The 27,194-nt window shown below is 44.3% G+C and overlaps 1 protein-coding gene across 50 annotated transcripts in view; it reads right to left on the bottom strand.

Moving 5' to 3' along the window:
- LOC110509593 (formin-binding protein 1) overlaps positions 1-27,194 on the bottom strand; it is a 107,900-nt gene that overhangs the window by 60,619 nt on the left and 20,087 nt on the right. For 33 of the 50 annotated variants that reach the window (XM_090227148.1, XM_090227141.1, XM_090227143.1 and 30 more), the window contains exon 2: positions 7,149-7,264. In XM_090227148.1, coding sequence (XP_090083274.1) covers positions 7,149-7,264 — 116 coding nt within the window. Of the gene's footprint in view, positions 1-7,148; positions 7,265-11,078; positions 11,568-21,629; positions 21,858-27,194 lie in introns of those variants that run through there. The other 17 variants (XM_090227146.1, XM_090227140.1, XM_090227151.1 and 14 more) reach the window with 4 other exon arrangements.

The raw sequence follows: 27,194 nt of genomic DNA, 5'->3' as shown, positions 1-27,194 counted from the left end.
CCACGTGACCTGGCCAGGACAAAATCTCTGTCTCTCTCGCTTCCTTCCTTCCTTTCTCTCTTTAACCCTCACTCTGTCTCCTTCATTTCCCCTGTCTCTTTCTCTCTGTCAGCCTCTCTCTCTCTCTCTGTTTGCTAGCGATAGTCGGCTCAACTCCTTACCTATTTCTGGTTATCGCTCTGTACCTGCTATATGTCACACAGTTTAATAACAGTCACATGCACGCACACACAGTAGGTTACTCAATCTACACTGAGTGTACAAAACATTAGGAACACCTTCCTAATATTGAGTTGCAGCCCATTTTGCCCTCAGAACAGCCTCAATTCATCTCGGCATGGACTCTACAAGGTTTTCACAGGGATGCTGGCCCATGTTGACTCCAATACTTCCCACAGTTGTTTCAAGTTTTCTGGAGGTCCTTTGGGTGGTGGACTATTCTTGATACACACAGGAAACTGTTGAGCAAGAAAAACCCAGAAGTTTTGCAATTCTTGACACACTCAAACCGGTGCGCCTAGCACCTACTACCATACACCGTTCAAAAGGCACTTAAATATTTTGTCTTGTCCATTCCCCCTCTGAATGGCACACATACACAATCCATGTCTCAATTGTCTCAAGGCCTAAAAAAAATCTTATTTAACCTGTCTCCTCCCCTTCATCTACAATGATTGAAGTGGATGTAACAAGTGACATCAAGAAGAGATCATCGATTTCACCTGGATTCACCTGGTCAGTCATTGTCATGGAAAGAGCAGGTGTTTTGTACACTCAGTGTATGTACAGTAGACTCTACCAGACAGCCAATAAAAACAGGTAAACCAATTAGAAGAATCCACCTAGAAACGGCAACACACCACACAAGCCAATAAGACTTCAGCAGACAGATGCAGAGCGAATCAGGAAGCAATGAGGCGTGCTGCATGGCAGCCAGGCAGCGAATGGTGAGTCATATCAGGGCTCCATTATGCCACCATTTTACTCGCATACGCACCAAAATATTTAGCTGTGCCACCTGGAACTTTTTATTTTATTTAGGAGCACCAGTACACCTCGAAAAATGAAGGAATTCTATCTTTATTACTTAAAAAAAAAATAAAAATTGTGCTCCAAAATACGCACTACCCTCTGCAGCCGCCTTATAGCCGAATGCCGAGCAGTTGCCATACCAGGCGATGATGCAACTGGTCAGGATGCTCTCTCCCTCTTCACGACTTTCCTGGTGTGTTTGGACCCTGCTACCTACATCTTTCAACTTCGGAGCACATGTGCTCCTTGTAAAGAGCGTAGATCAAATCAAATGTTATTTGTCACATGCGCCGAGTAAACAGGTGTAGAATATACCGTGAAATGCTTACTTTACAAGCCCTTAACCAACAATGCAGTTGAAGAAACAGAGTTAAGAAAATATTTACTAAATAAACTAAAGTAAAAACATTTATAAAAACGAACACAATAAAATAACGAGGCTATATACAGGGGGTACAGGTTAGTCGAGGTAATATGTACATGTAGGTAGGTGTAAAGTGACTGCATAGATAATAAACAGCGAGTAGCAGCAGTGTAAAAACAAAGAGGCGGTGTGTCAATGTAAATAGTCCGGGTGGCCATTTGATGAATTGTTCAGCACTCTTATGGCTTGGGGGTTAGAAGCTGTTAAAGGGCCTTTTGGACCTAGACTTGGCGCTCTGATAGCGCTTGCCGTGCGGTAGCAGAGAGAACAGTCTATGTCTTGGGTCTTTGACAATTTTTTGGGGGCCATCCTCTGACACCGCCTAGTACATAGGTCCTGCGATGGCAGGACGCTTGGCCGCAGTGATGTACTGGGCCGTACGCACTACCCTCTGCAGCCGCCCCACAGCCGAATGCCGAGCATATGCCATACCAGGCGGTGATGCAACCGGTCAGGATGCTCTCTTGGCGTGCCCTCTTCACGACTTTCCTGGTGTGTTTGGACCCTGCTATATTGTAGCTAGGCCTTCTCACTCATGCATGGTGTGCTGTTTACTATGCTGATGTTTGGACCATTAACCCTCTCATTTGGGGAATGGAGGTCAGGTCGCACATGGTGAGCACAATGAAGGTCAATAGAAACACTAGAATATCAACAGAACCCCTGCGACGACGTGGTCATTAATATTAATGGTCAATGGCGGGGGGGGGGGGGGGGGGGGGATACGAAACGACTGCTGCCTCTTCAACGACTAAGCTACTGCGGCAATATAATAGAGGCAATATTAATAATACTGGTACAACAACTGTAATGGCCATTGACAGTAGCAAAGGTCATTATTAGGCTACCATGTGGGCCTAACTCTGCCAATGAGACATGCACGTGTTCCTCCTCGGCAGTACTAGCATTGAAATACCACGCATGTGATGTGTTAAAAAAAAAAAAAGAATGAACGAATCATGGTAAAAACACTACAGCATGTCTGCTCGTTCACTGTCACTCTCTCTCTATCTCTCTCTCTCTCCACCACAACCCCCTACTACTCTCCCCTGGTGTCTGCTCTGTTGCCAGGCAGATCTATCTCTTCCCCCGCTCTTCTTCATTTTCTCTCTTGCTTTTACCCTGCCTGTCTCTCATGGCCAGATGTCATTTCAAAATGCATTTGGCTTTCCTCCTCCTCCTCCATAGAGTATTTAACCAACACACAGACAGACAGGGGTGCTCATAGGACTTAACAAGGATTAGACCAGTGTGTGTGTGTGTGTGTGCGCGTGTGTGTGTGCCCCATATTGGGTGATACGGTGTCGTTTTCTCTAGACAGTGTGTTTGTAACACCCACACCCCCATTCTTCTTAGTAGTATGCACAATGATAGTCCTCAGCCTACTGTACTCTACTGTACTGTGGATTATGCCAATGTGTGTTACTGTGCTTGGGGGAGGAAACGTAATGCCTTCTGTACTATAATGAAACATTGTGCGTGTTTATCCATTCGGTACAGTGGAGGAGGATTTAACCTAGATTATACCAGCGCATGCTGTTTGGTTTGGTGAAATGGTAGGTCTAATGGTACTGTGCACCGTGTATTGTGCAGCCAGCCATGCCGCCTGTCTACACACTATATCATGCACAGTTTAAATACAGTGACCATTTTGTTGTTGTTTTGGCTCTGTACTCCAGCACTTTGGATTTGAAATTATACAATGACTATAAGGTTAACGCACAGACTGTCCGCACAAACATCATACCCCCCCAAAAATGCCCAGAGGCCCAGAGACCATAGAACAGATCTATCAAAGATCCAACAGACATCGCAGCTCTATCAGAACTCACACGGACAAGGTCAAGCTACAGCAGAATTGCAGCAGCGAGGGGGAAAAACCTCAAAAAAGGTTCAAGAGAGGGAGGAGAGGAAAAAGAGACACATACGGGGGAGAAGAGAGGCAGGAAAGAGAGCGAGGAGAAGAAAAAAATCTATAAATCTAACTTCCTCCAGCATAGAGGTGTGACGAGGGGCGGATGATCCAAGGGCCAATTTCATTAGCGTTTATTAGATCTAGGAGTGATCCAGGTACATTTGATCTGCTTTAACGAGCTAAATTGATTGGTTGGAGACTAATTAGTCCAAAGATGCACATACAATGATGCACATTGTGTCAAAAAAAAAAAAAACAGAATAACCTTGTTGAAAGCTTTAGAAACAGGGCTATCTATTCTGTCACTTGCAAATCATATTTTTCTGTGATAGCAGTAGGTCGTCTGGGTGAGAAACCCGGTCTCCTGCATGTCACAGGACTGTGTTAGCCCACTTAGACGAAGCCCATAGGGATTAGTCCAGGAAGCTAACACAAGTCGTCAAGTCTCGGGTTACATTTCACCCCTCTTTGACCTCATACTCAGAGATCACGACACCAATATAACTGACTGGGTTCGAAATCAGGCCTACTGCACAGCCACAACACTTTCTGTGGCAAACAGAAGCAGAAGGATCTGTTGCACTCCAATTAATGAGTGCAACAGAGGCGGTTTGGTGATCCATCCATGTGATGAGTAACCTCGTAAATACCAGACTGATTAACGCGTGTAGCGAACCGTTCATGTAAGCTCGTGGGATCAGACTGCCCGCGAGGCCATGTAATGAACAACCTTGGCTGAGACATGAAGACGTGTTAGTTTGACTGACTGGGTTATAACACAGGTCTCCTGTGCACTAGAAAATGCAACTTTCTTATCACACGAGCGTGGTCACAGAACCACCTGTGTTACACTTCACCCTCCTTTGACCTATTTGAAGAGATCCATCCAAGTCACAGGACCAATGGCTAGGCTTTAGCCTAGGCTTTAGCTCAACAGGCTAACACAGTCTCAACCGAGTCAAATGTTAATCTTATAATGACTACCCTTGCTGTAGACTTGAAACCAGGGGCAGACTGGGACCAAAACCTAGCCCTGGCATTTTGAACACACCGGCCCATTCTTTTCCATGCGGCCCCCATTATTAGCCAAATAACTTAGCCAAAACATGCTAGACAGGCCCAATGGGCGAAAAAATGTACCAGTCCATCTGGCATTTGCACGAAATACCAGGTGGCCAGTCTGCCCTGCTTGAAACTAGACTATGTCTAACACAAACAAACACATGTCAAACTAACACGTCTTCAGGTCTCAGGCAAGGTTCTCATCACATAAGCATGGATCTCCAAACCACGCCAAGTCACCTTGCTGGATTTCGAAGACTTGTATTAGTGTAGCAGATCATTTCAAAGTATCGGCCCTTGCGCAATTTGAAGTAGGCCTTTTTTAAAAAAATAGCACGATGGGTTGAAATGCTTCAGGAGGGCGGTCACATGTGTTTTCGAGGCAGAAGTCCTAAGTTCGAGTCTCCATATGAGCTGAATCAGGGGGAAGCGGTATTCGCTAAGCAGGCAGCGTGACGTCCATTGCAATGGTGCCACTGGACTCTACAGTAGCGCTGGTTCAACCGCTGGGGTCGCTGTGGAGTGAGTTAAGGAGGTGAATGTAGCAGATAGGGATCTGTGAAACTCACTTATCAGCCTGAAGTGTCGCTCCTTGCACAATTTTCAATAGTGCGGTGGGTTGGAGTGCTTCAGGTGAGCGGTCACGTGTTTGCGAGGCAGAGGTCCTGAGTTTGCGTCTCGGTATGAGCTAAAATCAGGGGGAAGGGGTACTCGTTAAGCAAGCATTGTGTCGTCCTTTACATGAACTTATCTTTATAGGCTTTAACTAAGTGGGCTAACTCAGTCTTGTGACACGCAGGAGAACGGGTTCTAACCCAGTCAGTCACAAAAGCCAGGGAGTGGAGAGTGGAGAGGCTATCCCTAGAAGGGCTATGACAGGGCATTTCAACTATACTGAACAAAACTATATTTACGCAAAATGCAATATTTTCTAAGATTTTTTACAGTTTATATAAAGTCAATCAGTTAATTTTAAAAAATTCATTAGGCCCCAATCTATTGATTTCACATGACTGGGAATACAGATTTGCATCTTTGGAACAGATACTTTTTTTTTTTAAAGGTACGGGCGTGGATCAGAAAACCTGTGGCCTGTGGAATGTTGTCCCACTCGTCTTCAATGGCTGTGCAAAGTTGCTGGATATTGGCGGGAACTGGAACACTCTGTCGTAGACGTCAATCCAGAGCATCCCAAACATGCTCAATGGATGACATGTCTGGTGAGTATGAAGGCCATGGAAGAACTGGAACATGTTCAGCTTCCAGGAATTGTGTACAGATCCTTGCGACATAGGGCCGTGCGTTATCATGCTGAAACACGAGGTGATGGTGGCGGATGAATGCACAACAATAGGCCTCAGGATCTCGCCACGGTATCTCTGTGCATTCAAATTGTCTTCGATAAAATGCAATTGTGTTCATTGTTCATAGCTTATGCCTGCCCATATCATAACCCCACCACCACCATGGGGCACTCTGTTCACAACGATGACATCAGCAAACTGCTCGTCCACACGACGCCATACACATGGCGGTGTAGGCAAGTTGGCACTGAAATCGCTCCATAAAATATTATCTCTGTGTTATTATAATATTATCTCTCAGATACCAAAGTCCGACACAGATGGAAACTAATTAGGGCATGTGGTGTGTGTGTGTGTGTGTGTGTGTGTGTACGAACATGCGTGTGTGTGCGCTATGCATGCAAACAGAGAGTGAGGAACTAATAGTTCTATTATCTCCTTGGTAAAGGAATATTTATCTAGAAAGAGAAGGAGGTGGGGTTAGGGGTGCAGAGGAGGGGTGCTGGATGGGGGTTGGTCAGTAGTCAGTACTTAGAGTGTTTAGCCCTCTTATGGGCCCTCTCTAGGGAACGAGATAAGGGATTTGGGGGGAAGATCCCTGCTGCTTGTTGTTGGGGTGTAAGAGGACTTAGGAAGAATATCCCCTCACCCCTACCCTCCTTCCTGGGGAACCAAATCCCAAAATGTGGTTTGATGGAATTTGAGGGGAGGAAGAGCGCAGGTTTAAAAGGGGGGCGGGACTAAACGACTGACACTCCCCCGTGTTTGGAAAAAAATAAATGTGGGTCAGCGCTGGCTGGGGTTGATAATGATGATACCGCGTTACTATGGCAACACATGCCCCCAACCCGCCCCCCACCTTACTTCTTCTCGCCTCCAGCGGAAAACAGCGAGAGAAAAACACTATCGTGCCAGAGGGAGAGAGAGAGAGAGAGAAATGAGAGAGTGAGACGCAGAGAGAAACAAAGAAAGAGAGACCGAGAGAGAAACAGACAGCTAGAGAGAGAGAGAGAGATGGAAAGAAAGAAAGCGAGAGAATACCGCTCCAGGCATCCCTTTTCTGTTTATTTAGCCCCCCACCTGACTAAAGCTAACATCGCTGAGTCTGCCAGGCTCTCTGATACGACCTCACTAAAACCAACACAGTAGTGATGTGCTCACTGCAGGCTGAATGAGATGAACACCGTCAAACTGTCATTGACTTTGCCTGTGCGGAAGCATGACATGTTTGTTTTTAATGGCAGTGAAATATCTTATATGTTATAATCATTATATACTCTGTACGCTGAAGAAGGCTGAGACTGAAATGATTACATTATTAAAGAGTACTATCCATTTCATTCACCCGTGAAACATCTAGACAGAGGCCTAGACTAAGGTCATAACTGGGCAATAAAGAAGCAGAACTCACTTAATCTGCTTTGCATAGTTGATTTCAATCTCCGATCGCTCTTTGACGAATTTGGTGTACCTCTCCACAAACTCGATGCCCGACTGTGTATGCTTCTCCAAGTTATCAAACTGATCCTGTAAACAGAGGAGAGAGAGAGAGAGAGAACGATGCAAGAATGAATATAACATCCCAATACAGTTCTAACGTTTTTGACGCAGCATTCTGAGATTTGGTTAAGGGCAGCCATCTTGCAGTGACACAAACCTCAGTACAGTAGTTGCCAAGGACCAAAAGTTGACTACATGACCTTTTCCATGCGTGTTGATAACGCGGCAGCAGCTTTGAAATGTCAAGAGGTTTAACAGTTCCAGGTATCCATTATTTTTTTTACCTTTATTTAACCAGGCAAGTCAGTTAAGAACAAATTCTTATTTTCAATGACGGCCTGGGAACAACTGCCTGTTCAGGGGCAGAACAACAGTACCTTGTCAGCTCGGGGGTTTGAACTCGCAACCTTCCGGTTACTAGTCCAACGCTCTAACCACTAGGCTACCCTGCCGCCCCATTATAATGGCTGTACCTTGCCTACACAAAATTACTCACGGCAACACTGTTTGTGCTAATATTTTCCCTTCTCAAAAGGCCAAGGGTTTTACAGTCGACAATTAGACCTACTCTCTCGCGTTGCTGCTGCCACTTAACTTGTTATCCAAGTCTATTTGGCACACCTGCCGTCTAATAAGGCAACGGGGTAAAACAGAAAGAGTTGAGGTCACTTAATTGAACAGTGGGTCTAGCTAGCCTTTCTAACTTAGTGTTGTTTGTCTGTTAGTAAAAGTCTTATGGGTCTGGTACTTCTTGGAGCTAGCGGTACCGATTCCAAAGAGACTGTTTTTACCAGCCAAAGCCACCAATCAGACACAACGCTTGACTTACTTTATAGACTGTCTGATATGTGTAATTCATGTATTGGGTGCCGTTGTGGGGTTTTGGTTTTCTTTCTTCTTCTAAACAGCTAATAGTGTGGGTACGACATCCATGGTCCTCCTAGTCTCTTAAATGAGATACTGGCGCCCCGTAGTATTGCTGTACACTAGTGGTTACAAGCAGAAACACCTCCACTGACGAACTCCTTGACCCCACCATTTACAAAAACACATTCAGCCTCCTCTTCACTTCCAAGTAAAATGACTTTCACTGTAGGCTACTTTTAGCCTACAGTGAAATGCATGACTATGGCCAGTGACAGTGTCTTGTGAAAGGCTAACCCACAATGGCCTTGTAAATTCTTCATAGATTCGTTCAGTTATTCAACCTAACTGTACTCATCTGTACCTTGGAGTTGAACAGGAAGCATGAGGTACATGATAGTCACACAAATCCTTTTCATGCAACATCTCTCCTCTGTCATATAGCCTAAGTATGTGTAGAATAGAGAAAAAGTTGATGATGTTATTAAAGCGAAAATCAGCAAAATCACCACGTGGCAGGAAAACATCTAAATACCATACAAACAGGGTAGCCCCTATACAAGAAGAACATACACACCAAAATATGTGAGTTCCTCAAGAGTCCTTTGGAAGGGTGATGGTTCTACGTGGAACCATAATGACTCATAATGACTCAAAGAACCATTTGAGCTCTTCAATGGTTCTTTGCAGTTCACAAAATGATCCTCCGCTCTTTTAGTGATAATTAAAATGCTGGGGAGGCAGCTCATTCGAATATTTTGGGGCGTGGTTTGCTCCTAGTTCTTTTTGTGCAACAGTGAGTAAGGGTGTCATTCCAAAAAAATGGTTCTAGATAGCCCCAAAAAGATTTGTACCCATAGCGGAACCCTTTTTTGGTGCTATATAGAACCTTTAGTACGGACTCAGGAGAAGCAAAGGTCAAGCAAGAGCCATGTGTCCTCTGAAACACAACCCAGCTTAACCCGGAAGCCAGCCACACCAATGTGTCAGAGGAAACACCGTACACCCCGGCCCGGAGTCACTAGGAGTCGCTAGAGGACAAGGACTAACCGGCCAGCCAAACCCTCCCCTAACCCGGGCGACATTGCTGAGACATCGCCTAACCCGTACGACGCCGGGCCAATTGTGTGCCACCCCATAGGTTTCCCGGTCATGGCCATCTGCAACAGCGCCTGGACTCGAACCAGCATCTGTAGTGGCACAGCTAGCACTGCCTTAGACCACTGCGCCACTCGGCCACTATACATAACCTTTTTTAATGGCGCTTTATAGAACCTTAGGAAAGGGTTCCTTATAGCACCATTTAGAACCTTATGAGGATGGTTCTTTACTGAACCTTCAAAAAAGGGTTCTACTGTATCACCAAAAAGGGTTCAACAACAGTTATAAGCCAAATAACCCCCATCTGGTAGTATTTAGATGTTTGACATTTTTTGTGTGTAGCTTACAAAAAAACATCCCTACTGTAGTAGAGGATAACACACTCCAGTGCACCACAAAACATTGCGCAATCATGCTTCTCTACAGCTACCGTCCACTTACAGTATTGACAGTAACAAATTCACCTTGGTATAGCTCCAACAGTCCCCCATCATCTGTAGTCCACCTCAACCAAAGCAGAATCCCTCGGTGCAGGATATTCCCCAACTGTCGACCGAGCTACCGTCCCAGTCAGCAATACAGTGTTCTTAGTGGGGGTGTCTTTTGTGCTGCTTTAATCCATCGTTTTACGCAGCCAGCCTGCTACAGCTAGCTAGCTCATTGCCACAGGAAGTGGATGTGGGTTCTGCAGTTTAGTATATGGGCTTGATTTTGGGGGACAGTTATTTTTTTCTGTAGGCTATCATTAGTGCTGAGCGAATAGTGCTTTTTTTAGGTTGGTTCAGTTTCGGGTTAAATTATTAACAAATAATCAAGTTTCGATTTCAGTCTTCACTATTTTTGTAAACGCTATGCATTATGCGGGTTGCAAAATGCTGCAAAAAAATTAAAATAAAAAAACAATTAATAAAAGTCCCATGATGGTCGTGACTTCCCATTACTGCTTATTTATTCACATTGCTTTACTTTTTAAAAATACATCAGTTGAAGTGTATATTAAAATGTGTTTAATTTGACGACTTTATTATTTCATTTCAAGTTATCATCTCATCTCCATAGAGCTGCCGCCTATGCTGTCTGACACAATCACTATTTTAGTAGTTCTTCAAAGTAAACAAGGCATACTTTTATGACTGCAGAATAGCAGCTATCAATCACTTAGATCATGGATTTTCAGGAAGAGATAGCTTGCGAAACAACTGCTCTCCATCCCTCTCCATCCATCTTCTCTCCCTTCCCCGCACTAACCTGATGTAGCAGGCATATACGTACTCGGTTGAAGGTTTACACATGAACATCCCTCAGTGTGAACACTCATGTGAAGAGAATTATAAAACATTTGGCTATTCTATTGAAATAAAAAGACATGCCCGTGTAGCTTCCTCCATATCATATTCTTTCTTTCTTTGTCTTTATCCCTCACTCCCCCCTCTCTCACGCACTCTCTGCAGCATGCTCTCCTCTTTCTTTCTCACTCTCTCTCTCTGCTCCCTTCTTCATCCCTTCGTCCCTGAAGCGGTGCTCGCCACTCATTGCCAGCCTCTGTGCCAAATAGATTCAGCAGATCTCCTCACAGGGTTTGGTTAATTAAAACACTGGATAGCAGCCACTCGACAGGATCTCACCATACAACCACATAATGAGCGTCCTCCAAATTAAAATGTGCTATAATACGGAACTTCTCCACACCCCCACTGCATCCAAACATGCCGCGCACTAACACGCACAAACATCCCCCCCACTCACACACGCATCCCTCCACAGAAGTAGGAGGACCACTTTGGAAATTCATGTTTCAAGTTCGACCCTCTGGGATCCAATGCATATCTTGCCAGTGTATTATTTGACCCAAAATACGTAGGCTAAGTCACATTACCCTTCTTAGTTGAGGCAGTTGAGGCAGCATGGTATCCTATAGTCGCAGGGGGGGGGGGGGATCCACCCTTGTCCAACGTCAAAATCCAACCAAGGTCCAACTCTCCTCTGCCCAGAGTGGAACAGCCAGTCAAGCCTCACTGTGGTTCGGTTGGAAAGGGTATCATTCTCCAGAAAATACTGACGGTATCCAGTCCCATTGAAAGTACACAGAAAGGGTTACCAAGGAAGTCCAGTGACCATTCGAAGGGTCAAGCGCACTATTCCTATCCCCTATTTTCACCAAGGAGACCAAAATCTACCCTGGTGTGTCTGAGAGAACGAAGGGAAGGGGTCCCGGAGCAAGAGAGAGGGATACAGTACTGAGACACACATACACACACTCCTCCTACACACACTCTGCATCTGCGGCCAGCCGTAGCCTGGGAGCATGCAAGCTAAATGCTCCGTCAGGCGTGAGATGAACTCAGTGGGATGTCAGAGGAGGAATGATTCAGAGAGGGGGGGGGGGGATGGAGGGGCGTAAAAGAGGTGGAGAAGAAAGAAAAGGATGGGTTGAGAGGGACTGGACTGGAGAAAAAGGGAGGGGTAACTTTGATGAAAGATAATGCAGATGACCGACATCCCCTCATTCATTAGCTGGACAACCCAAGGCAGGACAGTGGGGGACACTTCTGGGAAAAGATGTGTCACAATGGTGACACGTGGTCTGAATACACGACCAAGAAGACACGTTCTACCGCATAAAGAGAGAGATCTCAGAAAAAGGAGAGAGAAGAAAGGGAGCGAATGGCTTTCCACTAGAAAGGGAGAAAAAAAACACCTTGGCCAGGCGATTCCCACAGGCGGAAAAAGTGCTAATAAATTATGAATAACACTGCATATCAGAACAATATATCAAGGAAAACGACAGAGAGTATAGGAATCTGTGTCAAAGGTGCACTCTGATATCACAGAAAACCATCACCACAATTCTCTACTGCCTTGACACGTCAAAACAATGTGTTTAGACAATCCGGAAGAGGCAGGGGACCAGACAGTCACAGCATTTGTAGTCTCGCTCATCAGAAACTTGTGCGCTCGGCTTCATGAGACACTCCATCTTCATTGTTTCAATCTATTTCTGAATCTGAAATCTATAGAAATTCCCTGTCGGCATCTGCCTTCGTGTTCAAAACCCCTCACGCTGTCCCATTGTTTCATTCCCGAGGAAAACATCCTGACTATGGGGCGCAGTCCCTCTCTCTCCTCTCACCCCCTCCTCTGATCCCCTCCATTCATTCTTTCCTCTCACCCCCTCCTATCCCATGGCCCCCTGCTCGTGCCCCACTTCTGTATCAGCTGTAACCTCTGACCTCATTTCCACAGCGATCTGGGACAGGCACAGCCGTTCCTACACTTGTTGTTTCAGGCCTTATCCGATTCACTATTGTACTGCACATCGGATCGGCCCATTTAATTATATTTAGTCAAATCAATATACCGTACTGTAGGCTATATCACCCCACTCCTCCATGAGATGTGCGAAGGCTTGAAATGAACAACAAAGGAGGCTAATGCTATACAGTATGTTACAATAATGCACAAAGATGTGCTTGTTTGTGGTAAAGTAGCTTAGCAAAGGATTTTGTTTAAGGCCTATGCCTACCTATATAGGCCTTTGCTTACCTATATATCTCTATACTACTATATGGCTCTGTGTAGGTAGGCCAGTTGACAAGCATTAGCATGCAGGGGAATGCAATCTGATTTTATATTTAATCCCATAGTTTGGTTTGGTCATCTCTCCAGGGCTGCTAATACATGATGAAGCTTCAGAGTGCACCAGGCTTCTCTCTCTGCTACCCTTCTGTGTCACGCCTGGTATTATCCAGGCTTCTCTCTCTGGTACCCTTCTGTGTCAAGCCTGTTATTATCCAGGCTTCTCTCTATCTGCTACCCTTCTGTGTCAAGCCTGTTATTATCCAGGCTTCTCTCTCTCTGCTACCCTTCTGTGTCATGCCTGGTATTATCCAGGCTTCTCTCTCTGCTACCCTTCTGTGTCAAGCCTGTTATTATCCAGGCTTCTCTCTCTCTGCTACCCTTCTGTGTCATGCCTGGTATTATCCAGGCTTCTCTCTCTCTGCTACCCTTCTGTGTCAAGCCTGTTATTATCCAGGCTTCTCTCTCTCTGCTACCCTTCTGTGTCAAGCCTGTTATTATCCAGGCTTCTCTCTCTCTGCTACCCTTCTGTGTCATGCCTGGTATTATCCAGGCTTCTCTCTCTCTGCTACCCTTCTGTGTCAAGCCTGTTATTATCCAGGCTTCGCTCTCTCTGCTACCCTTCTGTGTCATGCCTGGTATTATCCAGGCTTCTCTCTCTCTGCTACCCTTCTGTGTCACGCCTGGTATTATCCAGGCTTCTCTCTCTGCTACCCTTCTGTATCACTCTCTCTCTCTCTTCCTTCTTCTCATCCTCTTCCTTCTCCTCTCTCCTTAGCCCCTTACTGTAATCTAACACAGAATGAAAGGTAAAATATAACTTCTGTTGGCACTGAAAAATAATGCAATGACTTTGCATAAAGCCCCCTAGGCAATAACCTGGCTAGTTTCTACACTTTTTTTTCAACTACAGAGGGTAACAATGCCCCCATTATGCTGGCCCCCGAAGGTGGTCAACAACACTTAGATAGGGTCTGTAAATCATTGACTACTGCCAAATATTTTGGAAGGCTCTCTCTCTCCCCCTCAAACCTCCCTCCCTCCCTCCCTCCCTCCCTCCCTCCCTCCCTCCCTCCCTCCCTCCCTTGACAGCTCAACTCTCCAGAGAGACTGCTGTTGTTGCTTCTGTTTAATCTCTGTTCAGAACAGAACACCAAAGAGCCGCAATCTCCCAGAGACAAGACGTGTATAATAACGGCCCCGTAAGCTCCAACATAGGATGATTCACCACGACAGGCCTTGGAAGAAGACAACAACTTCTGATGAAACGTTTGACACGGCGCCCTCTCTTCTTGACGGGAGAGAGGACACAAGGAAGCCAGATCTAGAGAAACCTCCTCTATAAGCTTTTTAGATTGCGATTCCCATTATTTTATTGGCACCTAACTCTAGGTTGGTGGTTTGCTGTTTTCCTTTCATACCAATGAAAGACTGTAGTAGACCGTTCAGACTCAAAAACCCTGCTGATCATTACAGGCTAGGACTAGTCTGTCTCATACCTTATCATAAGTTACAATCCAAATGTTGTAGCCTGCCCATCCACAACCAACTACCTCCAACCCTTCTTTACAGGTCAGTGTTCTCAATAAATGGAAAGCTGTGCCCAGTGGGAAGAGGCATTCAATAGGCCATTAGAAAGAGAGAGAGAGAGGGGAGAGGGGTCTGTGTTTAAGGTTGAACAGGTCAGCTGAAATAAGAGAACGCTATCTAATAGCCTGTTAAGTAGTTGTCCAAGTGAGCAAGAGTCATGGACCTACATGTTTCTGTGGGTCACAAAATCTTAAGGACGCACGCACGCACACACGCACGCACACACACACACACATACATGCACACAAACACACGCACACACACACGCACCAACCAGGTGCTAAAGATAGGCCTACACATAGGTAGCTTATTATCGCATAGTCACAGAAATGTCATAAATGGGAGTGAGTCTACAAAACACCATGCTTTCAAACACGTCATGTCATCAAGGCAAAGGGTGGCTACTTTGAAGAATAACTAATGTTTTGTTTAACACTATTTTTTGGTTACTACATGATTCTATATGTTAATTCATAGTTTTGATGTGTTGACTGTTCTACAATGTATATATATATATACACACACAGTACCGGATACACCTGCTCATTCAAGGGTTTTTATTTATTTCTACTATATATATATATATATATAGAGAGAGAGAGGCTGTCATTGTAAATAAGAATTTGTTAATAACTGATTTACATAGTTATATAAAAAAAAATATGAATACCACCAGTAATAATTTATTTTTATTTTATTCAACTAGGCAAGTCAGTTAAGAACAAATTCTTATTTTACAATTTACAATGACGGACTACAGTGGCCAAACCCGGATGACGCTGGGCAAATTATGCACCACCCTATGGGACTCCCAATCACGGCAAGTTGTGATACAGCCTGGATTCAAACCAAGGTGTCTGTAGTGATGCCTCTAGCACTGAGATGCAGTGCCTTAGACCGCTGCGCCACTCTGGAGCCCCATAATATCATGCAGACAGAAAACATTAACATTCAGAAGTAGCATCGTCTCCCACTGTTCCTCCAGAAATAATAGTCATACCACAGGACACACGTGGAGAGAGAGAGAGGGGGACACCAGATGTCCCAACAGAGGTGACACAGAGAGACAGAGGGGACAGATGTTCTGCTGGGCGGATAGACAGGATAGACAATGTGACTATAACTAATGAGGGCACAAAAGTCATTGTCTCGGTCAGAGATCCTTTACATCACAGTAGAATAGAATAGAAGTGTGTCGTAGGACAGAAGTGTGGACCAGATGTTATGAGTAGGGCTCAGAGGAGACTTTCCTGATCACATGACCTGACAAGGAAAAATGGATTGGCTATAGGCCTAACTACGGCCCAGAGGTTTTCCTGGTCAGTTCACATGGTCAGAGACAAACTCCCGGCCCTTGTCACGAGGAATAAGTAATTCCACTGAAAAGTATCACGTAGTATTAACAGTAGCGCAATTAGGGTGATTTGGTTTCTTCTAAATAACAGACCAGGATAATAATCAGGAATCCGATCCTGATCTTAGCATTTATCTTTTTGTTGCTGAGATACCGAACTACTGGACCTACGCACCGAGTCATATGATGTAGCCTAAAGTCCTTAGGACTTGTGGTCCTTACAACTCCTTATTTAAACTAAACATACAGAGCAAACGGTCATCAGCATCACCGTTGTTTAGCTAACAGGGACAAAGTACTTTCCTAATACGGCATTATCTTTGATCTCTGTATGTCATATCTACTTCACAAGAGTGGGAGGTGAAAGGGGGGTTTCAATTAGGTCTTCCTAAGAATATCTCTCAACGAGAAACTCTGATGAACAATAAATCCCTGATCGGTTGGTTGGTTGTGTAAAAGCCCCCCCCCCCCCGCCGCCGCCGCCGCCGCCGCCCAATCGGTCATTAGCTCTTTGTGATGAATATCCAATTGGTGCTAACAAGTCCACATGCACCGACAGAAGTTCTAGTCCTTGCCTGTCTAATAAACTACAGCAGCATAGAGGAAAATGTATGATTGCTCAGTAGTTTTCCTATTCTAAACAACCAACAAATGTCATGACATATAACAATCTCCCCTCTCTCTCTCTCTCTCTGTCTGACCTCAACACAAAGGCACAGTAGAGCAGAGAGGAGAGTTGTACTCTGCAAAATAGTTGTTTTGTTTCCTCCCGGCCCTATCAATGCATTAGGCTACTCCAGTGTGTCTCACGAGTATTGGGCGTCTGACCACCAGGGCAAATATTTAGTGGGAGATGCCGACCTGGGTCCCGAGCACACAGAGGCTTTGTCCATTGGACTGGGTAGGAATAATAATCTCCACTGGAGGACTCAGTAACCCCTAGGCGGAGGGGACAGACACACACACACACAAAGGGACACACACACCACACAGAAATACACATACACACACACACACAGCTCTCCACTGGACAGTGAGTATCACCACAAACATTTGCCTTGCTGAACTAAAAAGGCACAAAAGCACCTTAAGTGCCCCCTTCAACCCCACTGCCCCCCTGCCCTACTCCCCCCTAAACAATGACTTTACACAAGACTGTAATCATTAACCTAGACCTCTCCCTTCCTTCCCTTCTCTTGATGTGGCCGTTTCAGCCTGTTCTGAACCACAAGCAATGACTCCACATCACCCTGACTAAAACCAGCTCTGATCTTCCCCATGCAATATAAAAAGCCTATATGGCATTTAGAATGTAAGTTCTCCCTTAATATTTAGCCTCATATAAGCATACTTTTGTTTCAGCTGTCGGAGAGTTTTACTCCACCCAGTTGAGCTGTTGATAAAGTATTCAAAGCGGCCCTCTAAAAATATGTATACACACACCTCCTTTTTTTGCATAAACGGAGCTGTCTGAGTGTGCTGACATCAGCATGTGTGTTAGTGCTGTTGTTTGCATGCCACGCACATATTTATAGCAACATGACCGTGGCTAGTCGTGGTGTCTGTCCACACGTGTGTGCGTTCTGCTGTTAGCAGGGCTCTAAAGTGAGGCCATTGTGGTCGCATATGCTCCTAAATATTTAGCTGTGCTAATTGGAATTTTATTTTGGGAGCATCAATATGACTAGGGGAGAAGAAAAATAAATTGTTGTTATGACTAGGCTTTGCTGTACTGCTGCCTCCGAGTGCCATACCCCGCAGGCACCTATAGTGCACCTATAGGCCTAAGGCTCGTCAATCAGATGGCCCTACGATTACAGTGTCTGCAGCTTCCTCGAGAGGACAGCAAAATGGATACTGTGAGAGTTCCAAACGTTTAAAAGAGAGACTGTCGACGAATACAGCAAAGAGCTGCTGTTTTTATGAGTGAGTTGTTCATGTTTACGTTTTCATTCAGCTCTGTCAACCCCCTTTTTATTCAACACTTTTATACGCCATAAAACGAGATTCTCCCTTCTTCCACTTCAACCAGCACTGCAGCTGCAATGAACGAGTGTATCAAAAGGCTTGCATTGTTATTATTAGTGGAAATACTTCACTTTCTCTGGTCATAGGAGTAACATGAATTTGTAGATGAGGCCAAAATAATGCGGAGTGACTCAAGTTTCGCCATCAGCTGGAAGACGGTGTCCCCTTTTTGGTCATGGTCAGTCTCAGCGGACGGTGAGAGAGCAGAGGGCTGCTCCCTCCCTCCCTCCACTAAAGACTGATCATCAGATGCAGGCATCGTCAGTAAATTGAAATAAAATAAAAAAAGTTTATGCCCACTCAGCTGTGCCTCACAAGCAATACAACAACTGATCTATTACCGGTGTGATCATAAACCTTAAGTTTTGAAATATCACTGTTTTGAATAGGTTATTGTTGCATAGGCTTAAGATTTTTAAATCATCTTTAAAATACATCTGAGCAGTAGATCTCAGCTTGCAGGTATTTGTATCAACATTTTAGCTTTTTATAATAAACAAAAAAACTAGATTTCACCTCCTTCCTATAGGCTATAGTAATCAACTAAAATTCCAGACTTTGAACAAGCTACAGTCATGACATTTTGTACATACAGTATTTGCATCTCCTCTTAAGCAACATGTTTCCCATAAGGACTAGGGCTGAATGTCCTTTAGGTGCCATTTGGCAAACTCCAAGCGGACCTTTCACTGAGGAGCGGCTTCCGTCTGGCTTGGTTTTTGCACTGACATGCACTGTCAACTGTGGGACCTATATAGACAGGTGTGTGCCTTTCCAAATCATGTCCAATCTGAATTTAGCACAGGTGGACTCCAATCAAGTTGTAGAAACATCTTAAGGATGATCAATGAAAACAGAATGCACCTGAGCTCAATTTCGACTCTCATAGCAAAGGGTACTTTGTAAGTGAGGTATTTCTGTTTTACATTTTTTATACATTTGCAAACATTTCTAAAAACCTGTTTACACTTTGTCATTATGGGGTATTGTGTGTAGATTGATGAGGAAAACAAACTATTGCATCAATTTTAGAATAAGGCTGTACCTTAACACAATGTGGAAAGAGTTAAGGAGTCTGAATACTTTCCGAATGTACTTTATATGCTTTATAATGCTTTTCAATGACTTCCGGTTTTGGTGGGAAATACCAGGTTTCCCGAGAGAACAGTGATTTATTCTTGGGATGGAACATCTGTAAAATACTGGAAAAACATTCAACCCTCTTAAGGACCTATAAGCTCGGCTCCTTATATTTCCTGCATTTTTTTTGTTCCCCACCGAACTTTGAACAAGCATATATCCTGTCCCTTTTGAGCTACAGTCATGACATTTTGTACAGTGCCTTGCAAAAGTATTCACCCCCCTTCGTGTTTTTCCTATTTTTGTTGCATTACAACCAGTAATTTAAATGGATTTATATTTGGATTTCATGTAATGGACATACACAAAATAGTCCAAATTAGTGAAGTGAAATTACTTGTTTCCCAAAAATTGTTTTACTGGTCCGTGCATATGTATTCACCCCCTTTGCTATGAAGCCCCTAAATAAGATCTGGTGCAACCAATTACCTTCAGAAGTCACATAATTAGTTAAATAAAGTCCACCTGTGTGCAATCTAAGTGTCACATGATCTCAGTATATATACAGCTGTTCTGTAAGGCCCACCAAGCTAGCGGCACCATGAAGACCAAGGAGCTCTCTAAACAGGTCAGGGACAAAGTTGTGGAGAAGTTCAGATCAGGGTTGGTTTATAAAAAATATCTGAAACTTTTAACCTCCCACGGAGCACCATTAAATCCATCCTAACATTTTTTAAAGAATATGGAACCACAACAAACCAGCCAAGATAGGGCCGCCCACCAGAGAGGCATTAACCAGAGAGGCAACAAAGAGACCAATGATAACCCTGAACGAGCTGCAAAGCTCCACAGCAGAGATTGGAGCATCTGTCCATAGGACCACTTTAAGCTGTACACTCCACAGAGCTGGGCTTTATGAAAGAGTGTCCAGAAAAAAAAGAAACAAACACATTTGGTGTTTGCCAAAAGGCATGTGGGAGACTCCCAAAACATATGGAAGAAGGTACTCTGGTCAGATGAGACTAAACTTTATATTTTTTGGCATCAAGGAAAATGCTATGTCTGTTGCAAACCTAACACCTCTCATCACCCCGAGAACAGTGAAGCATGGTGGTAGCAGCATCATGCTATGGGGATGTTCTTCATCGGCAGAGACTGGGAAACTGGTCAGAATTGATGGAAGGTGCTAAATACAGGGAAATTCTAGATGAAAACCTGTTTCAGCCTTCCAGAGATTTGAGACTGGGACGGAGGTTCACCTTCCAGCAGGACAATGACCCTAAGCATACTGCTAAAGCAACACTTGAGTGGTTTAAGGGGAAACACTTAAAAGTCTTGGAGTGGCCTAGTCAAAGCCCAGACCTCAATCCAATTGAGAATCTGTGGTCTGACTTCAAAATTGCTGTTTTTCCTTGAAGAATGGGCAAAAATGGGGGGGGTGAATAGTTATGCACGCTCATGTTTTCAGTTTTTGTTGTCTTATTTCTTGTTTGTTTCACAATAAAAAAAAAAATGTTGCATGTTGTGTAAATCAAATGATACAAACTCCCCCCAAAACATCTATTTTAATTCCAGGTTGTAAGGGAACAAAATAGGAAAAATGCCGGGGGGGGGGGGTGAATACTTTCGCCAGCCACTGTACATATATGCATCTCCTCATGAGAAATAAGTTCCCCATAAGGATCTAGAAGCTCCGCCCATTCACAAATGGTGAACATTTTGAAAGAGTGTGTCGACTATCTACAGGCACTGTAATTCTATACAGATGCAGCTAACAATGTATTAACGTTGGCAATGGGTGGGACTATGAATCTATCGCCGTGCGTTAGTTACACACGATACCTCAGACACCACTGGCCCTATTTTGACGAAACTTGGGTGAATGATGTGTCTCGCCACGGAGATCCGACATTCACAAAATTACACTGATTGGCGAAAGGGAGGCGCTATAGTAATAACTGAAAACTTCAATGCATCTCTCTATCAAGCAGTCGAGTCCGTTCTCTGACGTCCCATCCATTGTGAGCTATCAGTGCGGATTTCCGGCGAGGGAAAAAAATACTTAATTGTTTGAATAATTGTCACAAATTGGGGCGGGGGGGTTGCTGCCTAAATCGTGGGAGACAACATGTTTATTGTTGCCTTGTTTTAGTTAGGAGCACCAGTGCTACCAATTAAAACATGTTGATTTAGATCCCTGGCTGTGAGTCACTGTAACTGGAAGGGTGGTAATGACTCATTCATTGAGGCCTTTACAGCAGAAATCATTTAGGCTTTGCTCATCAGGGAAAGTCCTTGTCAGTTGTCCAACTGATTGTATTCAACTGAAATGTGTCTTCCACATTTAACCCAACCCCCTCTGAATCAGAGAGGTGCGGGGGGCTGCCTTAATCAACATCCACGGCACCCAGGGAAAAGTGGGTTAATTGCCTTGCTCAGAACAACATATTTATTCCTTGTCAGCTCGGGGATTCGATCCAGCAACCTTCCGGTTACTGGCAACGCTCGAACCACTAGGCTAACCGCCGCCATGTGACAAATAAACGCCCTGTAATAAACGCCCTGTCCCTGAGCTCCGAAGTTCAACTGACACCAAGTGACAGTAGATTTGTGCTAGTGTTACATAGCCAACATTTAATTTAAACCAAGTAAGGTTCCTTCAGATACTGTATCATGTATTTTTTTTTTATTAATGCATTGCAGATTAAATTCCTACTAACGGTATTGTACAGACTGTGGCGCTCAGGTGCGTAATGTTGAAGATGAGGATAGAATCACCAGTTACTGATGTACACTCACAGAGCTGGTAATCTTCATCTGCAGTAGGGTCTGCAGATACTCCTCAGACGGGGTCAGCTGCTGGGTCTCATGGCTCAACCCCGTCCCTGCACCCATCCCCGGGTTCGGCGCCGAGGCCCTTCTCAGCACATCCGTTTTCATCGTGTCTGTTTTGGGCGAGCACACAGTGTCCAGGAGTCCAAAGAACTCACTCCGCCTGCGCAACATGCTCATGGTCATTGCACACCAATTTAGGAGAATGGTATAGGGCAGACAAGGACTTTAATCCATTTCAGAAGGTGAAAAAACACAATGGAGGAAAATAATACACGTTCTGACCAAGATGGCCTTTGTAGATCACAACAATAACTCCAACAGACCAAAGATTCTAACAAAAAAAGGATGAAAGAACCAAAAGGGACAAAGATAGAAACCAAGGATGAAGAGAGACTTCCAGAACCAATCTAACCAGTCTAGAACATTACCAGCCTTTACCCAGAATGCCCACGACTCATGACATGACTCAGTAGAAACCTGGTTTTGACGTGGTTATTAATCTGATTACAAACCCTTTCGCCTCACCCCGACCCCCCCCGCTACCCCACCGCCCAATCAAATGTCACTGTTCTCTCTGAGATTACTACACCGGGCCAATGAACACACGTCAGCCATTGTTCTTAGAGCTGTTTTTCAGAGTTTGTTATTTTTGAAAGAGATCAAAGTCTTATTTCTTACATAATCACATTTTGTCTAGAATAAAAGGCAAACGGTGAAAATAAAGAGAGATTTCTAGGATTTAACCAACCATGTGATAGAGCTATGCAGATGAAGAGTGGGTGGAAAAACATATAGCCTAAAGCATACTGAACTATAGGCTTATAGGCTCTTGCTGGTATAATATATTAGGGAATTGGAACACATCCATACTGTATAAGGAAATTGGAACCCATACAGCTTTCCAATACTCTAGAGCCCTCAAACTCAACTATGGACCTCTGATTTAGATCTGGGACACCCGGTGGGTGCAATTCATTATCAGGTCGAAAAGAAAATCAGCAGGCTCTGGACCTTGTAGGGTAAGAGTTGAACACCTCTGCTCTAGAGGGTCTCTGTTCAGGATCTGATCTGGTCTGGAACCAGGGATGGGCAACTCCAGTCCTCAGGGCCTGATTGGTGTCACACTTTTGCCCCAGCCCCAGCATACACACCCGACTCCAATAATCGAATCAGGATCTTCAGTTTAGAACGCAATTAGTTTAACAGCTGTGTTTTCTAGGGATGGGGGGGAAAAAGTGTGACACCACTCCGGCCCACGAGGATAGAAGTTGCCCAACCCTGTGCTAGACCTTGATAACATTGGGTGGCTGGGTGACATGGAAGGGTGATTCCGATTAGTCCACATCTTCCCAGCTGCACAGTGCAGGCCCTGTGTTGTTGTTACTGTAGGCCTTACCATGCTAGCTAGTGGTCCTACTACTTTACATCAACGAATCAACCTTAAGTCCCAAACATACAGCCAACTGGCAGCCTCCATGCCCTGCCGCAGACTAGCACTCACGCTGAGCATCGGCGTGTTTAATGGGCAAGGGCGAGCAGTTAACAGTAAATGTAATGTCACGACAATGGCACCCCTGCCCAGAGGACCAGCTGTCCAGAGATAGCACTGTGGTTGAATCCAAATTGGCACCATATTCCCTATGTAGTGCACTACTTCAGACCATAGTAGTGGTCAAAAGTAGTGCACTAAGTACAGTAGATACTAGGCTGCCATTTCAGACGCAAGACTCAATCCCTCTCCAAGGCCACCAACACTAGGCTTATGCAGATCCAGACCACAGCAAGCAAGGGAAACTCTTCAGAGCATTTCAGTTATAAGCTATCGTAACGTGCAGGGGTGTCATGCACCCCCAAAATCTGAGGGGGCATAAAGGATGTGAGGATGGCTATTTCCAGCAAACATGAGCCATAGTCATTATGCTTAGTTCTATGTCAAAAATATGTTTATTTTTCTGCATATCTAAGCATACATTGTTAGAAAAAAGGGTTCCAAAAGGGTCATGTAGAACCCTCTACCTGGAACCAAAAAGGGTTATTCAACGAGTACTCCTATGGGGACAGCTGAAGAACCCTTTTAGGTTTGAGATAGCACCTTGATCTGTCTGTATCCTCCTGAATGGTGGTTATTCTGTTAAAAAAGATCGGACCCTTTTTTTATATTTCCGCCTAAAATGACATACCCAAATCTAACTGCCTGTAGCTCAGGACCTGAAGCAAGGATATGCATATTCTTGATACCATTTGAAAGGAAACACTTTGAAGTTTGTGTTGATGTGAAACTAATGTAGGAGAATATAACACAATAGATCTGGTAAAAGATAATACAAACAAAAAAACATGCAGTTTCATTTTGTTTTGGTATCGTCTTTGAAATGCAAGAGAAAGGCCATACATTCAGATAGGAGTATAGGTGTAATTTAGATTTTGGCCACCAGATGGCATCAGTGTGTGTGCAGAGTTTCAGACAAATCCAGTGAAGAATTACATCACTACATAATAAGTCTGCCAGGAGTTTTCCCAAACAATATGAGCTCTACTTTTAAAAATCCAACTTTCCAGAAACAAGTCTCTCACCGTTGCCGCTTGCTATAGACCACCTTCTGCCCCCAGCTGTGCCCTGAACACCATATGGGGATTGATTGCCCCCATCTATCTTCAGAGCTCGTGCTGTTAGGTGACCTAAACTGGGACATGCTTAACACCCCGGGCATACTACAATCTAAGCTTGAATGCCCTCAATCTCACACAAATTATCAATGAACCTACCAGGTACAACCCCAAATCCGTAGACACAGGCACCCTCATCGATATCATCCTAACCAACCTACCCTCCAAATACACCTCTGCTGTCTTCAACTAGGATCTCAGCGATCACTGCCTCATTGATTGCATCTGTAATGGGTCTGCGGTCAAACGACCACCCCTCATCACTGTCAAACGCTCCCTAAAACACTTCAGCGAGCAGGCCTTTCTAATCGACCTGACCCGGGTAGCCTGGAAAGACATTGAACTCATTCCGTCAGTAGAAGATGCCTGGTTATTCTTTAAAAGTGCTTTGCTCACCATCTTAAATAAGCATGCCCCATTAAAAAAATGTACAACCAGGAACAGATAAAGCCTGTGGTTCACTCCAGACCTGACTGCCCTTAACCAGCACAAAAACAACCTGTAGCGTGCTGCATTAGCATCGAATAGCCCCCGTGATATGCACATTTTCAGGGAAGTTAGGAACCAATATAAACAGGCAGTTAGGAAAGCAAAGGCTAGCTTTTTCAAACAGACATTTGCATCCTGCAGCACAAATCCAAAAAGATCTGGGACACTAAAGTCCATGAAGAATAAGAGCAGCTCCTCCCAGCTGACCACTGCACTGAGGCTAGAAAACAAGAGCACCACCAATAAATCCACGATAATTGAGAATTTCAATAAGCATTTTTCTACATCTGGCCATGCTTTCCACTTGGCCACCTCTGCCCTGGTCAACAGGCCTGCACCCCCACAGCAACTTGTCCAATCCTCCCCCATTTCTCCTTCAACCTAATCCAGATAGCTGATGTTCTGAAAGAGCTGCAAAATCTGGACCCCTACAAATCAGCAGGACTAGACAATCTGGAACCTCTCTTTCTAAAATTATCCGCTGAAATTGTTGCAACCCCTATTACTAGCCTGTTCAACCTCTCTTTCGTATCGTCTGAGATCCCAAAGGATTGGAAAGCTGCTGTGGTCATCCCCCTCTTCAAAGGGGGAGACACTCTAGACCCAAACTGCTACAGACCTATATCTATCCTACCCTGCCTTTCTAAGGTCTTCGAAAGCCAAGTTAACAAACAGATCACCGATCATTTTGTCCGGACCTCTCAATAGGGGTGCCACAGGGTTCAATTCTCGGGCCGACTCTTTTCTCTGTATACTTTTCTCTGTATACTATATTTCTCTGTATATTTACAAAATATTCCCCAACACTCTACTCAGCAAATTGGATGCAGTCTATCACAGTGCCATTCATTTTGTCACCAAAGCCCCATATACTACCCACCACTGTGATCTGTATGCTCTCGTTGGCTGGCCCTCGCTTCATATTCGTCGCCAAACCCACTGGCTCCAGGTCATCTATAAGTCTTTGCCTCATCTAAAGCCCCGCCTCATCTAAAGCCCCGCCTCATCTCAGCTCACTGGTCACCATAGCAGCACCCACCCGTAGCACGTGCTCCAGCAGGTATATTTCACTGGTCACCCCCAAAGCCAATTCCTACTTTGGCCGCCTTTTCTTCCAGTTCTCTGCTGCCAATGACTGGAACAAATTGCAAAAATCACTGAAGCTGGAGACTCCTATCTCCCTCATTAACTTTAAGCAGCAGCTGTCAGAGCAGCTCACAGATCACTGCACCTGTACATAGCCCATCTGTAAATAGCCCATCTGTAAATAGCCCATCCAACTATCTCATCCCCATACTCTTATTTTTGTTGTTGTTGCTCCTTTGCAACCCAGTATCACAACTTGCGCATTCATCTTCTGCACGTCTATCACTCCAATGTGTAATTGCTAAATTGTAATTATTTTGCCACTATGGCCTTAGTTATTGCCTTACCTCCCTTATCTTACCTCATTTGCACACACTGTATATAGACTTTTTTCTATTGTGAATTGACTGTATGTTTTGTTTATTCCATGTGTAACTCTGTGCTGTTGTTTGTGTCGCACTGCTTTGCTTTATCTTGGCCAGGTCGCAGTTGAAAGTGAAAACTTGTTCTCAACTAGCCTGCCTGGTTAAATAAAGGTGAAATAAAAGTAAATACCTTTTTAAAAGATGTGCCGAATTGGTCAATTGATACATTTTGAAGTACATAACTATATGGAACATACAAAAATGCTATGATAATAAAAAATGTAATTTTACACACCCCAGGAATGTCATACATGATGAATAATTAGCTTCCCTACAGGAAAATACACTAACCTTCACACATCTAGATGGCCGGAGACAGCAGTGGTTCAAACTGTAGAACCCAGTTTCTACATTTGAATATAAACAATTATTTTATCAAAACAAAACTATGCCTACATCTGGGACCCTCAGGATGACAAATCAGAGCAAGATTACTGAATGTAAGTACTTCATTTACCTTCATAGGTGAATGTATCAAACCAGTTGCCGTGGTAAAAAATGTTTTGTTGTTGTGCACTCTCCTCAAACAATAGCATGGTATTTTTTCACTGTAATAGCTACTGTTAATTGGACACTGCAGTTAGATTAACATGTATTTATTCCAGGAGGGGAGTGTCTCTGCTGCTGTTACTAAGAAGCTTGATCTTGCAAGCTATTGTTAGCCACTTAGTTTGCAAAACCCAGCTGGAGAGAATGTGCAGTTATAATTCAATAGTTCTAAGATATATAGATGGCAAACAGTAGTGAATTTCATACAAGTGTAAATTGATCACCGCACTTAAATTGAGCTGCAGGAGTGACTCACCTCACGAAGCTCCCACTTTGCCTGTTGTGCTTCTTTGTAAACAAACACAAGTGACTG

Source organism: Oncorhynchus mykiss, chromosome 29 (assembly GCF_057628025.1).
Source record: "Oncorhynchus mykiss isolate SJ-2025 chromosome 29, ASM5762802v1, whole genome shotgun sequence".
Classification (NCBI taxonomy): domain Eukaryota; kingdom Metazoa; phylum Chordata; class Actinopteri; order Salmoniformes; family Salmonidae; genus Oncorhynchus; species Oncorhynchus mykiss.
This window is presented reverse-complemented; position numbering and strand designations above follow the sequence as displayed.